Here is a 16,614-nt window from a genome sequence, read left to right as displayed (position 1 = left end):
CAGGATCTGTCCTTCCAGTGAGCACTCAGGGCTGATTTCCTTAAGAATGGATACGTTTGATCTTCTTGCAGTCCATGGGACTCTCAAGAGTCTCCTCCAGCACCAGAATTCAAAAGCATCAATTCTTCGGCGATCAGCCTTCTTGATGGTCCAGCTCTCACTTCCATACATCACTACTGGGAAAACCATAGCTTTAACTATACGGACCTTTGTTGGCAAGGTGATGTCTCTACTTCTCAAGATGCTGTCTAGGCCTGTCATTGCCCTTCTCCCAAGAAGCAGGCGTCTTTTAATTTCGTGGCTGCTGTCACCATCTGCAGTGATCATGGAGCCCAAGAAAGTAAAATCTCTCACTGCCTCCATTTCTTCCCCTTCTATTTGCCAGGAGGTGATGGGCCCAGTGGCCATGATCTTCGTTTTTTTGATGTTGAGCTTCAGACCATATTTTGCGCTCTCCTCTTTCACCCTCATTAAAAGGTTCTTTAATTCCTCCTCACTTTCTGCCATCAAGGTTGTGTCATCTGCATATCTGAGGTTGTTGATATTTCTTCCGGCAATCTTAATTCCGGCTTGGGATTCATCCAGCTCAGCTTTTCGCATGATGAATTCTGCATATAAGTTAAATAAGCAGGGAGACAATATACAGCCTTGCCGTTCTCCTTTCCCAATTTTGAACCAATCAGTTGTTCCATATCCAGTTCTAACTGTAGCTTCTTGTCCCACATAGAGATTTCTCAGGAGACAGATGAGGTGATCAGGCACTCCCATTTCTTTAAGAACTTGCCATAGTTTGCTGTGGTCGACACAGTCAAAGGCTTTTGCATAGTCAATGAAGCAGAAGTAGATGTCTTTCTGGAATTCTCTAGCTTTCTCCATAATCCAGCGCATGTTTGCAATTTGATCTCTGGTTCCTCTGCCCCTTCGAAATCCAGCTTGCACTTCTGGGAGTTCTCGGTCCACATACTGCTTAAGCCTGCCTTGCAGAATTTTAAGCATAACCTTGCTAGCATGTGAAATGAGTGCAATTGTGCGGTAGTTGGAGCATTCTTTGGCACTGCCCTTCTTTGGGATTGGGATGTAGACTGATCTTCTCCAATCCTCTGGCCACTGCTGAGTTTTCCAAATTTGCTGGCATATTGAGTGTAGCACCTTAACAGCATCATCTTTTAAAATTTTAAATAGTTCAGCTGGAATATCATCACTTCCACTGGCCTTGTTATTTGCAGTGCTTTCTAAGGCCCATTTGACTTCACTCTCCAGGATGTCTGGCTCAAGGTCAGCAACCACACTACCTGGGGTGTACGAGACATCCATATCTTTCTGGTATAATTCCTCTGTGTATTCTTGCCACCTCTTCTTGATGTCTTCTGCTTCTGTTAGGTCCTTACCACTTTTGTCCTTTATTATGGTAATCTTTGTACGAAATGTTCCTTTCATATCTCCAATTTTCTTGAACAGATCTCTGGTTCTTCCCATTCGGTTGTTTTCCTCTATTTCTTTGCATTGCTTGTTTAAGAAGGTCTTCTTGTCTCTCCTTGCTATTTTTTTTTCACTATCTCCCTTGCATTTTGCTTGCCTTCTCTCCCCTGCTATTTGTAAGGCCTCATTGGACAGCCACTTTGCTTTCTTGCATTTCCTTTTCATTGGGATGTTTTTCGTTGCTGCCTCCTGTATAATGTTGCGAGCCTCCACCCATAGTTCTTCAGGCACTCTGTCCAGCAAATCTAAATCCTTAAACCTGTTCCTCACTTCCACTATGTATTCATAAGGGATTTGATTCAGATTGTATTTTACCGGCCCAGTGGTTTTTCCTACTTTCTTCAGTTTAAGCTGGAATTTTGCTATAAGAAGCTGATGATCTGAGCCACAGTCAGCTCCAGGTCTTGTTTTTGCTGACTGTATAGAGCTTCTCCATCTTTGGCTGCAGAGAATATAATCAATCTGATTACGATGCTTCCCCTCTGGTGATGTCCACGTGTAGTGTCGTCTCTTGTGTTGTTGGAAAAGCGTGTTTGTGATGACCAGCTTGTTCTCTTGACAGAACTCTATTAGCCTTTGCCCTGCTTCGTTTTGATCTCCAAGGCCAAACTTGCCAGTTGTTCCTTTTATCTCTTGATTTCCTACTTTAGCATTCCAATCCCCTATAATGAGAAGAACATCCTTCTTTGGTGTCACTTCTATAAGGTCTTGTAAGTCTTCATAGAATTTGTCAATTTCAGTTTCTTCAGCACCAGTAGTTGGTGCATAAACTTGGATTACTGTGATGTTAAAAGGTCTGCCTTGGATTCGTATTGAGATCATTCTATCATTTTTGGGATTGCATCCCAGTACAGCTTTTGCCACTCTTTTGTTGACTATGAGGGCCACTCCATTTCTTTTACAGGTTTCTTGCCCACAGTAGTAGATATGATGGTCATCCGAACTGAATTCGCTCATTCCCGTCCATTTTAGTTCACTGATGCCCAGGATGTCAATATTTATTCTTGCCATCTCATTTTTGACCACATCCAACTTACCCAGGTTCATGGTTCTTACATTCCAGATTCCTATGCAATATTTTTCTTTACAACATTGGACTTTCCTTTCGCTTCCAGGCATATCCGCAACTGAGCATCCTTTCGGCTTTGGCCCAGCCGCTTCATCAGCTCTGGATCTACTTGTACTTGTCCTCCGCTCTTCCTCAGTAGCATGTTGGACGCCTTCCGACCTGAGGGGCTCATCTTCCAGCGTCATAACTTTTATATGCCTATTGTCTTTGTCCATGGAGTTTTCTTGGCAGGGATACTGGAGTGGCTTGCCGGTTCCTCCTCCAGGTGGATCACATTTGGTCAAAACTCTCCACTATGACCTGTTCATCTTGGGTGGCCCTGCACGGCATAGCTCATAGTTTCTCTGAGTTCTTCAAGCCCCTTCGCCACGGCAAGGCAGTGATCCATGAAGGGGTTCTCTTACACAGAAGCCCACAAAAGCAAAGGTATAGCCTTATTTATTTCACCCAACAGATGGAAAGGACTCTCTGATGAGATTGGGTTTCAAACTTTCTATTTTCACATGTCCTTTGTTGCAACACCTTCAAGAACCCTCCTCGTCAGCCAGAGAACTTTGATATCATGGATGGTTCTTAACATATCTACTGGTTCTTGTACAGCGGAACCTCGGTTGTCAGAAGTAATCGATTCTGGAAGACCGTTCGACTTCTGAAACATTCAACAACAGGGGCACAATGGGCGGTCGGCAATTTCAATGGAGAAAATGGAGAAACGCCACCTTGGAGAAACACTGTTTGACTTCCGAGGCACATTCAAAAATGGAAGCATTCACTTCTGGGTTTTCGGCGTTTGGGTTCCGAATCGTTCGGCTTCCGAGACGCTCGAAAACCGAGGTTCCACTGTATTGTAATTTAAAGAATTGTGCCATTGGGCTGGAATGAATAAAGTCAGGGTGACCGTACAGTCTCCTGATCGTGTAATTTAAAAGAACTACAACCCTATCCAAAAGAAAAGTCTCTGCCCATGGAGGGTCACACAAGGGAGGCCTCTGGGTCTACTTGGGCCCCCAACTCATTTCTTTGCAGGCCCAGGAAACCATAGCCCAGCAAGAACGCTGAGCATGCGGGAAACCAAGACCGGGGGGTTGGCACATGTTGCATGTTCAGGCCCTTCTAGGTGCCAGAGTGGTACCCAGACCAGAGTGGAACTGGCCTTGGCACAAGAGCTCCAGATGCAGATGTTGTGGGGCTCCATCTGGCCAGTTCCCCTCAACATGGTGTTATGGAATTTACAGTGGTACCTCGCAAGACGAATGCCTCGAAAGACGAAAAACTCGCAAAACGAAAGAGTTTTTCGTTTTTTGAGTTGCTTCGCAAGACGGATTTCCCTATGGGCTTGCTTCGCAAGACGGAAACGTCTTGCAAGTTTGTTTCCTTTTTCTTAAAACCGTGCATTCACTTCGAGGAGCAACTCATAGCACGCGGTATGGTAGCCTTTTTTGAGGTTTTTGAAGACTTTGGTGATTTTTGAAGCTTTTCCAAAGTCCGTGCTTCGCAAGACGAAAAAATCGCAAGACGAAAAAACTCGCGGAACGAATTAATTTCGTCTTGCGAGGCACCACATGATTGTTAAAGCTAGGAAACTTCCCTGAACTGTCAAGTCGAAAGGATACATTTATGCATAATATTTGTAACATTTAACAACTTTAAAGATGTGCTCCACCCCCGTAATTTCCGTAACATATTCGTCACTCATATTCGGAAGGAGGTAGACTCCACCGTGGGAGCAGGGCTGGGGCGGGAGAGTGCTAGAGCTCTGTCTGGTCAAGTTGCATGGAATCAATTTCAATCCGTTACCCCCGAGGATGTGGACAGGCTGCTTGGACGCGTGAAACCAACCACCTGTCTCCTGGATCCTTGCCCATCCTGGCTTATAAAAGCTAGCCGGGAAGGACTGGGCGATGGGCTTCGTGGGGTGGTGAATGCTTCCCTCCGTGAGGGAACATTCCCAGATCCGCTGAAAGAGGCGGTCATTAAACCGCTTCTTAAAAAACCATCTTTAGACCCGGCCAGTATGGCCAACTATCGCCCAGTCTCAAATCTTCCATTCTTGGGCAAGGTGGTTGAGCGAGTGGTTGCTGAACAACTCCAGGCACGCCTGGAGGATGCGGACCATTTGGATCCCTTCCAGTCGGGATTCAGGCCTCATCATGGGACTGAAACTGCCTTGGTCGTGCTGGTTGATGATCTCTGGTGAGCTAGGGACAAAGGTGAGAGCTGTTTCCTAGTTCTGCTGGATCTCTCAGCGGCCTTTGATACAATCGACCATAACATCCTTCTGGACCGTCTAGAGGGGCTGGGAGCTGGGAGCACTGTTATATAGTGGTTTCGCTCCTTCCTCCTGGGCCGTGTTCAGAAAGTGGTGGTGGGGGATGAGTGTTCAGACCCCTGGGCCCTCACTTGTGGGGTGCCTCAGGGTTCCATCCTCTCCCCCATGCTTTTTAACATCTATATGAAGCCGCTGGGAGAGATCATCAGGGGGTTTGGACTGGGTGTTAATCAGTATGCAGATGATACCCAGCTCTACCTCTCTTTTAAATCAGAACTAGTGAAGGCGGTGAAGGTCCTGTGTGAGTGCCTGGAGGCGGTTGGAGGATGGATGGCGGCTAATGGATTGAAGTTGAATCCTGACAAGACAGAAGTACTGTTTTGGGGGGTCAGGGGGCGGACTGGTGTGGAGGACTCCCTGGTCCTGAATGGGGTAACGGTGCCCCTGAAGGACCAGGTGCGCAGCCTGGGAGTCATTTTGGACTCACAGCTGTCCATGGAGGCGCAGGTCAATTCTGTATCCAGGGCAGCTGTCTACCAACTCCACCTGGTACGCAGGCTGAGACCCTACCTGCCTGCGGACTGTCTTGCCAGAGTGGTGCATGCTCTAGTTATCTCCCGCTTGGACTACTGCAATGCACTCTACGTGGGGCTACCTTTGAAGGTGACTCGGAAACTACAACTAATCCAGAATGTGGCAGCTAGACTGGTGACTGGGGGCGGCCACCGAGACCACATAACACCGGTCTTGAAAGACCTAGAATCATAGAATCATAGAATCATAGAGTTGGAAGAGACCACAAGGGCCATCGAGTCCAACCCCCTGCCAAGCAGGAAACACCATCAGAGCACTCCTGACATATGGTTGTCAAGCCTCTGCTTAAAGACCTCCAAAGAAGGAGACTCCACCACACTCCTTGGCAGCAAATTCCACTGTCAAACAGCTCTTACTGTCAGGAAGTTCTTCCTAATGTTTAGGTGGAATCTTCTTTCTTGTAGTTTGGATCCATTGCTCCGTGTCCGCTTCTCTGGAGCAGCAGAAAACAGCCTTTCTCCCTCCTCTATGTGACATCCTTTTATATATTTGAACATGGCTATCATATCACCCCTTATTTTTCATAAATCCATGCTGACTATTGGTGATCACAGTATTCCTTTCTAGGTGCTCACAGACTGTTTGCTTAATTATCTGCTCCAGAATCTTCCCTGGTATTGATGTCAGACTGACTGGGCGGTAATTATTTGGGTCCTCTCTTTTCCCCTTTTTGAAAATTGAGACAACATTTGCCCTCCTCCAGTCTGCCGGGACTTCGCCTGTTCTCCAGGAATTCTCAAAGATGACTGCCAGTGGTTCTGAGATCACATCTGCCAGTTCTTTTAATACTCTTGGATGCAGTTCATCTGGCCCTGGAGACTTGAATACATCTAAACTAGCCAAGTATTCTTGTACTATCTCCTTAGTTATTCTGGGCTGTGTTTCCTCTGCTGAATCATTTGCTCCAAATTCTTCAGGTCGGGCATTGTTTTCTTTATTGGAGAAGACTGAGGCAAAGAAGGCATTGAGGAGTTCAGCCCTTTCTGTGTCCCCTGTTTGCATTTCACCATCTTCTCCTCTGAGTGACCCCACTGTTTCTTTGTTCTTCCTTTTGCTACGAACATACCCATAAAAGCCTTTTTTGTTGCTTTTAACCTCTCTAGCAAGCCTGAGTTCATTCTGTGCTTTAGCTTTTCTGACTTTGTGTCTACACGTGCGGGCTATTTGTTTGAATTCCTCTTTGGTGCTTTCCCCCCTTTTCCATTTTTTGTACACATCCTTTTTTAATCTTAACTCAGTTAAAAGTTCTTTAGATAGCCACCCTGGCTTCTTTAGGCACCTTCCATGTTTCTGTCTCATTGGTATTGCCTGAAGTTGTGCTTTTACTATCTCCCTCTTAACAAACTCCCAGCCATCATGAACTCCCTTTCCTTTTAGTATTACTGTCCATGGGATCTCACCCAGCACTTCCCTAAGTTTTATGAAGTCGGCTTTCTTAAAGTCAAAAAATTGAGTCCTAGTATGCTTGGCTGCTCCTTTCCGCTGTATAGTAAACTTCAGAAGAGCATGATCACTCGCGCCTAATGATCCTTCCACTTCTACCCCACTAACCAGGTCATCAACATTGGTTAGGACCAGATCTAAAATGGCTGTTCCTCTTGTTGCTTCTCCCACTTTCTGGACAATGAAGTTGTCTGCAAGGCCAGTGAGGAATCTGTTTGACCTTATGCTCTTGGCTGAGTTTGACATCCAACAAATATCCGGGTAATTGAAGTCCCCCATTGCTACTATCTCCCTTCCTTTTGCATGCTTGGCCATCTGTTCCAGGAAGGCATCATCTATGTCCTCCGTTTGGCTTGGGGATCTATAGTAAACTCCCACAATGAGATCCCTGTTATTCTTCTCGCCCTTAATTTTGACCCAAATGCTCTCACTTTGGCTTTGAGGTTCTAAATCTTGGATCTCTTCACAGGTATACACATCCCTGACATATAACGCCACTCCTCCTCCTTTCTTGTCTGGTCTGTTTCTCTGAAATAGATTGTATCCCTCCATTATTACATTCCAGTCGTGGGAGTTATCCCACCAGGTTTCAGTGATGCCTATTATGTCATATTTAGTTTGCTGTACCAAGAGCTCAAGCTCATCTTGTTTATTTCCCATGCTTTGCGCATTAGTGTACAGACATTGAAGTCCATTAATCATTCCCCCGTGTCTCTTATTTAAGGATTTTTTCCGCCCACCACTAGGTCTGCGTGCTGTTTGCTCCATTCGGTCTATGACATTTGGATGATCATCTTCATCAATTGATAGACTCCTACCTTCAGGAGCACTGTCTCCCTCCCCCACATTAGTCAGTTTAAAGCCCTCCTGATGAGGTTTCTGAGATTTTTGGCAAAAACATTCCTCCCAGCCGTTGTGAGGTGCAGCCCATCGCTTGCCAGAAGTCCATCTTCAAGAAACTGCAGTCCGTGATCTAAGAATCCAAACCGTTCCTGTTTACACCATTTGCGAAGCCAGCTGTTCACTTCCACTATTTTTCCCTCTCTCCCTGGGCCACGTCGTTCAACTTGGAGGACAGATGAGATGACAATTTGTGCATTTAATTGCTTCAATTTCCTGCCCAGAGCCTCATAGTCTCTTTTGATCTTCTGGAGGCTATTGCTTGCAGTGTCATTGGTTGCCACATGAACCAAGAGGAAGGGGTATTTGTCAGTGGGTTTTATGATTCCTTGCAGTCGTTCAGTTACATCTTGGATCTTAGCCCCGGGGAGACAGCACACTTCCCGAGACATCTTGTCAGGCCCACAGATCACTGCTTCTGTTCCCCTCAGTAGGGAATCCCCTATCACCACTACACGCCTCTTCTTAGGTTTGGTCGGGGTTCTTCCGTGAGCTGTCCGTTCCAAGGTCGCCTGCACATTCCCTGAGGACTGACTTTGCTGCTTGTCTTCATATACCTGATCGACTGTAATGAGGGAGAGATCCTCAAATGGAGTCTGCTCTTCGTCTTCCATGCTAGGGGAGAGGACCTCAAAGCGATTGTGTATTTCTAAACAATCAGAGCGAACCCTGGGCCTCCTACTTCGTTGAGTCACGTTTCTCCATATATCTGGCTCCTGTACCTACATTGGCACCCAGTACGTTTCCGAGCACAATTCAAAGTGTTGGTGCTGACCTTTAAAGCCCTAAACGGCCTTGGCCCAGTATACCTGAAGGAGCGTCTCCACCCCCATCGTTCTGCCCGGACACTGAGGTCCAGCGCCGAGGGCCTTCTGGCGGTTACCTCATCGCGAGAAGCAAAGCTTCAGGGAACCAGGCAGAGGGCCTTCTCGGTAGTGGCGCCTGCCCTGTGGAACGCCCTTCCATCAGATGTCAAAGCGATAAATAACTACCTGACGTTCAGAAGACATCTTAAGGCAGCCCTGTTCAGGGAAGTTTTTAATCTGTGATATTTTAGTGTATTTTTGGTTTCTATGGAAGCCGCCCAGAGTGGCTGGGGAAACCCAGCCAGATGGGCGGGGTACAAATAATAAATTATTATTATTATTATTATTATTATTATTATTATTATTATTATTATTATTACAGTTGCGAGTTGATAGGGTTACTGGGAGTCATGGTTCAGCAAATGTCTGGGTTGCACCAGGCAGAGCGAAATCCCTGCAAAGCCCAGTTCACACATCTCAGCAGCCGGAAGCCCTGGCGCCTGAGGCCAAATAACGCCCCCCCCCAGCCCCCTTCAGATTTCCAAGGAAACTGCCCGAGAGCTGGAAGAGAAGGAAGAGGGTGCAGCCGTTCAAAGGCAGCTGCAGAAAGTCTAGGGAGGGAGCATTCAGCCACATCAGCATTGGCAAGAGGGGGAAACAATTGCCTTACGCACACAAAGACACCAAAGCCGCAGCCTGCAGCTCTGGGTCACAGCCTCCCGGAGAACTTCAAAAGCTGCCCTATAAGCAAGACATTGTGCCAGAATCTCCTTCCCAGACTTTTGCTCACTTCCTCCGCCTCCTTCCAGACACAGATTCCTCCACCTCCACAAGTAACAACCCAGAGTGTGCGTCACCTTCTTTCTCTCTCTCTCTCTCTTTTTCTCTCTCACACACAAACACACAACACAGCCTCTTGAACCCCGTGGGCAGCCCAGATGGCCAAGTGCAAGACTCACAGGGCAGAGGAACTGGGATCAGTTTCTCTCCTTCCACAGCTGGGCCAGGGGCCCCACTGGGCTCCCAAGGGCCCCAGAAACAAAGGCTGGGCCCCTGCTGCTCTCTGTGGCTCTTCCAGGACTGGCTCCCCCCCCCCAAAGTCAACAGTGGGCTCTGCAACCCCACAGGTGCCACTTCCACAACCGCGCGTTTCTGCAGAGTGGGGCCATCCCAGCAGAGATGCAATACAAAGGCCCCAATCCTTGCTGCCAGCAGCTGCACAAACATTGCTGTTGGGGCACCCTGACACTGTCCCCCACAGGGGGCTAAGGAGCTCCTGCAGGGACCCTCTGCCTTGGGCCCCCATCCTTCTCCCTGCTCAGCCTCCCCGCGGCTTCCTCATATCGGGACGGAGGAGCAGCGATTCGGAGGGGGTGGGGAGGGTGAGAAGAGAAGCGGAAGCCCTGAGGCCGCCCCCCCCCCCCGCTCCACTGGGGAGCAGGAGCCTGAGAGCGCCGGCCGCATGCTGCTATAAATAGGCCTTCCCAAAACCTAGGCCAGCTCCCTTCCAAAGCTTCCCACGGCCTTCTTGGGAAGAGGGAAGGCTGAGGACGTCCCCCCAAGTGGGAAGGACACTTGGCTGCCGAGGGTGGGAGCCAGGTACCCCCGGGGTGACCTCTGCGGGAGGGAAGTGGGGGGTTGGGAGAGGGAGAATGAACGCCCCCCCCGAGCCTCCCACCCCCCCAAACAATCCCACAGCTGGATCTGGAGCATGAGAGGTGTGCACAGCTGGCTCCCACGCGGTGGGGAAGGGGTGGGCAAAGGGGAGCTATTCCTCTTCCTTTTCCTCCTCCTCTATCTTCCCAGGAGCCACGCCAGGTAAGAGAGATGCAGAGCGGAGCAGACATGGCTTGCTCTGGGGGCAGCCCCCCAAGGTGCGGGTGGGGGGGTTGGCACGGTCAGAGGAGAAGGGGGCACAGAAGCAAAACACCACCAGCAGCCGCCAGCGCAAGTCAAGCCAGGAGGACCCATTGAGGCGCATGGGAAAATCAGGCGGAGGACAAAGTCTGCACCAAGACAGCCCCTTTCCAGGATGACAAAGAGCCGCAAAGGGCAGCAGATTGTTTTGAAAGGAAAAGTTTGGTGAATGCGGAAGATCAGCAGGGCAGGGCACAGGCCAAGCCCCTCTTGCTAAGATGCTGCTTTCCTACATAATAATAATAAATAATAATAAATTTTATTTATACCCTGCCCTCCCCAGCCAAGACCGGGCTCAGGGTGGCTAACACCCGATATAAAAACAAAATGAGATTAAAATACAACATTAAAACATTAAAATACAGCCTCATTTCAATGGAAACTCAAATAAAAAACTTTCTGGGGGATGAAAACGTCAAGTCTTCACCAAGGCCAACTATCCAGACTGGTCCTACATGGGCCAGAAAAAAGCCAGGGAAGTCCCCAAATTATATGAACTAAAATAAATTTAAAAATGTGTTTTGTTTTTGACGTGGGCATCCAGACATGAACTCCGGCCCTCCAACTGGAGGCTGACATGGTGCAGGAGAGGAAGTGTTTTGCCACTTGACTCTGAGGAACTGGCCCAGGCTGGCAGCCACAGGGAACACGAGCCCTTCCTGTGGCTGGCCGGGCACCAGCCTTGCTGTCTGCCCTTTGGGCGGTCCCGCGCCTGTGAAATTAGGGCCCCTCCAATGGAAAGAGAGGGTCCATGAATTTGTGTAGTGATTTTTTAAAGCCAAGTTGGTGGACATCCTTGCCTCCTGCCGGGGTGAGTTCCCAGTTTAACTCTGCGCTGTATCAAGGACTTCCCTCCCAGAGCTTTGTCAAAGCAATAAGGGGCATTTGAGGGCTCAGTGTGGGTGCCTCCACACATGAATCAATGCCGATGGAGCGGGGGTCCAAAACATTTGGAGGGCACCTGGTTGGCAAAGGCTGGGCTAGCCACACTGCCACTGTGGCTCTCACTAGCCCAACGCCAGATAACAGACCAGCCGCCTGGCATTTTCTCAAGTTGACACTGTGAGCTGTTAAGAGGGGCAGGAATCCTGGGGTCCTGGCACCCAAGGAAGTTGCTCTGGAGGAAGAACAACCAGCTTTAGACAGGGTGTCTCCGCACAACCCAGCCCTGGCAGTGCCCTCTCCCCAACCCCACCCTGCCCCCAAACCAAAGAGGCCCAGATACCTGGCAAGCTGTAGGTTTGGCACGTGGGTCAAAGATCCGCAGCTTTTTATCCTGAGGACAGAGAAGAAAGGGAGGTCATGAGGGACTCTGTGTTTGCCACAAACGAGCAGCCCATTCTCAATTTAGTCAGGCGCTATATGTAGAACTATGATGCTTAAGTGTCCACAGTATCCTTGCAGGAAAGGATGGAGAGGAAGGCAGAACTTAGCCATGATCCAGTGACCTCCTGGCACCCCAACCTGGTACAGTGGGTACCAGCCAAAGCATAAATAAAAGGTATAATCAACAGTAGCCTGGCTCGCACACTTTGCTAAACCATGGTTTGTTAAGCTCAACAAACTCTGGTTTGTTTGTCCAAACACACAACGGCCATCAGCTATAGGCTTGCCATACGTCAGGAAAATTCCTGACATGGCCTGGTTTTGAGGTGCAAAAATGGCGTTGGGGGGATTTTGCTGAATCGGCAAAATGTCAGGGAAAACCTGGATGTATGGCAATACGATGGAAAAAGCAGCAGAAACAGCTCAAAAAGCTTAAAATCACTTTTGGGGGGTTAGGTTTCTCCTAAAAAGCTGGACAATTTGGGTTTGTTTAAAAAAAAAATGCTCAACAATTTTGGTGATCTCCTTAAAAAAGCTCACCAATTTTGCAGGTGTCAGGAATATGGCAAGCCTAATCAACTCTGGTCAGCTGACTATCAGCAGACCAGAATGTGAAACCATAGTTGGAAGCTGACTTAGGAATCTCTGCTTGCATGAATGCTCTGAAACACATTCTCTGGCTTAATTCTGGTTTGCTTCAGTGCCCAGCCCTCGATGCTTGCCGGTCTACAGAGGCTAAAGCCCCCGAAACGCCAGAAAAACCAGAACCTTAAGTGAAACTACACATGGTCCCTTTGCTCATCTGTAAGACTGGTTCTGGTTAGGCATTCCTAAACACACCTGGAAAAAGTTGCAGAGCTTCCTAGGCAATGGTTTCTATGCTAGCAGATACCACAATGCTTGCCGCAGTGGTTCATGCAGGTTACTATTAGTAGATAAAGCCTTTAACAACTTGGGACCAGTTTATCTACATTATTCCCTTAGTCCACATGCGCCCCCTCCAGGTGGTGGAATGGGCATGGGTCTACTACACGTGCCACCTTTGTAAGAACCGAGTCGTTCCATGTGGCAGCACCTACACTTTGGAACTCCCTGCCTATTGATACCAAGCCCGGGCCTTCACTGTACTCTTTTCGGTGCGTGCTGAAAACAGGAGGGCCTGCAAGCCGACCCGGATCACAGAGCAGCCCTACGCCCTGCAATGCTGGGTGCTCAGAAAGTTGAGGCGAATTTTAATTCGCTTTCGTCTTTTTAACTTTTCATATGTTCTAAAGTACGGCCGCAGATTTTTCTCGATTTCATCATTTCATCTCACTGCAAACCGCTTTGGGTTTCTTTTGTTTTGTTTTGCACTCAAGCGCCGCATAGATTTTATGAAATAAAGACATTTGAGGAGGTGCTCTTCGTTTTGTTTCCAAGCTGAGAGAAGCCAGCGGCCAGATCGCAGCCACAGGCTTTTCAATGCGCCTTTCTGCACCAAGCGTGAGTCCTTGGGAGGTGCATTATGTGCGCGTGTTGCGCCACCCAGTGGTCCCTTGTGGTGTAGGCCATTTAAAGCGGTATCACCTTAAGCAGTTCTGGCTTCTTCCCCCAAAGAATCCTGGGAACGGTAGTCTCTTAAAGGGTGCTGAGAGGTGTTAGGAGATCCGTTCCCTTTGCAGAGCTACGATTCTCAGACTGGTTTAACAACCAATCCCTCTTCCCAGGCAACTCTGGGAACTGTAGCTCTGTGAGGGGAACAGGCGTTTCCTAACAACTCTCAGATCCTTTAAAAAACTACAGTTCCCAGGATTCTGGGGGTGGGGGGAGAGCCATGGTTGCCTAAAGTGGCATGATAAGGTAAAGGTAAAGGGACCATTAGGTCCAGTCGCGGACAACTCTGGGGTTGCGGCGCTCATCTCGCTTTATTGGCCGAGGGAGCCGGCGTGCAACTTCTGGGTCATGTGGCCAGCAGGACTAAGCTGCTTCTGGAGAACCAGAGCAGTGCATGGAAACGCCGTTTACCTTCCCGCTGGAGCGGTACCTATTTATCTACTTGCACTTTGACGTGCTTTCGAACTGCTAGGTTGGCAGGAGCAGGGACCAAGAAATGGGAGCTCACCCCGTCGCAGGGATTTGAACCGCCGACCTTCTGATCGGCAAGCCCAAGGCTCTGTGGTTTAACCCACAGCGCCGTGTTACTGCTTGTTTATTTACTAAATTTATAGCCCTCCCCAGGTCATCCTCACGACAGCCCTGCAAGGTAGGCTCAGCGGAGAGATGGTGACTTGGCCCAGAGCCACCCAGGGAGTGGGCTCTCCCACTGTGCCACACTCTATAGGGCAGGAGCAAAGAGGGCGCAAAACAGCACAGAGATCTGTGGAAGCAGCGGAGTCCCTTTTGCTGGCTCCCCTTATTTCTTCCAGCTGCTCCTTCCGGCCACAGACCTTTCTTGGTCAGAAGCAGCAGCAACAAGATGCCTGGCATCGCAGCAGGAGCAAAGTGGGTCACGGCGCAGCGGTTGGAGCCCGAGGAGGATCACTTGACCGCCACCCGCTGACCTGAAGGGCAGCTTCACACACATACACACACACACTGGCCCCTTGAGCCCCAGCACCTGGTCTACTACACACCTTGCAGGACGTGCCCAGCAGACAGCCATCAGGTTTCCAAGCCAAACTCTGGACCTGGTCATCGTGAGGCTCCAGCTCTGCAGGGAAAGATAAGAGATGAGATAAAGTTCCTGGCAGGCGCCACTCGTGGAGCAATCTGATCGCCTGGCCTGAGAGCGGGCAGAATAACAGGGCAGCAAAGTGCAATGCGACCGGCACCTGTAGATGATGCTTCCAGGAGGCTGAGGAAGAGGCAGGCCATCACTGCCCTCCCCGATATCTGCCTTTGCTGCTGTCAGCTTCCTCTGGAGTAATAATAAATAATAATACGTTTTTATTTATACCCCGCCCTTCCCGGTTCAGAAAACCAGGCTCAGGGTGGCTAACAACAAATTTAAAACACTTAATTGATGCAACAAAAAACAGCATAAAATGCTATTTTGCAATAAAGAATTGTTTTAATAAAAATTATTATTATTATTAGCATGTTTCAGTTAGTCAGACAGAGGGCCTTCTCAGTAGTGGCGCCCACCCTGTGGAACGCCCTTCCTTCAGATGTGAAGGAAATAAGCAGCTTTCTTAACTTTAAAAGACATCTGAAGGCAGCCCTGTTTAGGGAAGTTTTTAATATTTAGTGCTGTATTGTTTTTACCACTCGATTGGGGGAAACGCAGCCAGATGGGTGGGGTATAAATAATAAATTATTATTATTATTATTATTATTATTATTATTATTATTATTATTATCCAGTCAGAGGCCATCTCCTCCTCTGGGATCCTTTTCTGTCCTGAAGGAAATCATCTGGCTCCCAGGGCTGCAAGGAGAGGAGGACAAGGCTTTGCATTGTGCTGAGAAGGAGGAATTGCTACTCGGGAACAGTAATTCCATCCCAGAGTCGGGCTGCCTCCGCTTGGAGCTTGCAGACCTTGTGGCCGGTTGCTAGGCAACAGGGCCTCCTTGCGGTTCCCGTTTCCTGTTCACACAACATTCCTGGCCTGGGGGGGGGGGGGCGACAAACACCGCCTGCCCTTCTTCCCAGCATCTCACCGGAAATGCAAATCTGGTTCCTGCCAGCTGTTTTGGAACTACAACTCCCACCAGCCCCAACCAGGGCTTGCTGAGGCTGATGGGAGTTGTAGTTCCAAACAGCTGGAAGGCAACCATTGGGAAAGGAATGTCCTTGACCTCTTCCCCCAACATCTGTTTGCTCAGAGAAACAGAGGGGAAAGGGTGGGGGCACAATGGGCTTTTAACCCCACCCCAGAGCTCCCTGTGACACCCCACATCACCCCCTTTTGCCAGGGGTGCAAAGGGCAGTGCTCAGCTAGCCTGCCACAATGCACCTGTAGCTCCCTTTACCTTTATTCTGCTTCCAAGCAGAGTTGGAGGGGACCTCCAGAGGTCATCAGGCCCAACCCCCCGGCAATCCCTGACAGAATATTCGGAATGAATTCAGAATATTTAGCAGAAGACTCGTTGGGAAGCGCAGAGTGCCCCTCTTCAGCTGAAAGAGACCAGTGGGAGCGGGTGCGAAAGGCGGCCTGAGGCAACCCCTGAGAGCCACCAGCTTGGGTGGGCGTCTTGGGCTACAGGGGCAAACAGTCCAAGTTGGCGCAAAGCAGCCGATGGAGACAAGCCGTCCCAGGCAGAGGGGGGAACTCTGGCCATTTCCCCTCCTGCCCTTCCCAGTCCCGTTATAGGAATTCTAAGGTTATATATATATCTAAGGATATATATATATCTAGAATGTTCATAAATGTACAAGGCAAACACATACGTAAGAATATAAACCATGTGTCTGAAATAGTACAGGAGAGCAATCCTGAAGCCATTTTGACTCTCCCAAACTGATCTCAGATATTTCTCTGCAAGGAGGAAGGAAATGGGGAAAGCTTTCCAATGGTCTTTGAAGGGCTTACACCTGTAAATACAGTCTAGGAAGTATCTGTTAAGCTGAGCAAAGTTATCAATATGCACAAGAGGTTCAGGAACTAAGTATCTTTCAAATCAGAACCAGTGAAGATCCTGTGTGAGTGTCTGGAGGCGGTTGGAGGATGGATGGCAGCTAACAGATTGAGGTTGAATCCTGACAAGGCAAAAGTACTGTTTTGGGCAGACAGGGAGTGGGCAGGTGTGGGGGACACCCTGGTCCTGAATGGGGCAACTGGAAGTCATTTTGGACTCACAGCCGTCCATGGAGGCGCAGGTCAATTCGGTGT

The 16,614-nt window shown here is 48.9% G+C and overlaps 1 protein-coding gene across 1 annotated transcript in view; it reads right to left on the bottom strand.

Annotated features, from left to right (window-relative positions):
- LOC307203149 (coronin-7-like) overlaps window positions 1-16,614 on the bottom strand; it is a 124,519-nt gene that overhangs the window by 96,769 nt on the left and 11,136 nt on the right. Inside the window, exons 6-7 of the mRNA XM_079953720.1 lie at window positions 14,416-14,492; window positions 11,703-11,753 (exon numbers count right to left, since the gene is read on the bottom strand). Coding sequence (XP_079809846.1) covers window positions 11,703-11,753; window positions 14,416-14,492 — 128 coding nt within the window. The remainder of the gene's footprint in view (window positions 1-11,702; window positions 11,754-14,415; window positions 14,493-16,614) is intronic.

This window comes from Podarcis cretensis (assembly GCF_951804945.1).
Source record: "Podarcis cretensis genome assembly, chromosome: 14".
Classification (NCBI taxonomy): domain Eukaryota; kingdom Metazoa; phylum Chordata; class Lepidosauria; order Squamata; family Lacertidae; genus Podarcis; species Podarcis cretensis.
Note: the sequence above shows the minus strand (reverse complement) of the source record. Positions and strands in the feature narration are given on the sequence as shown.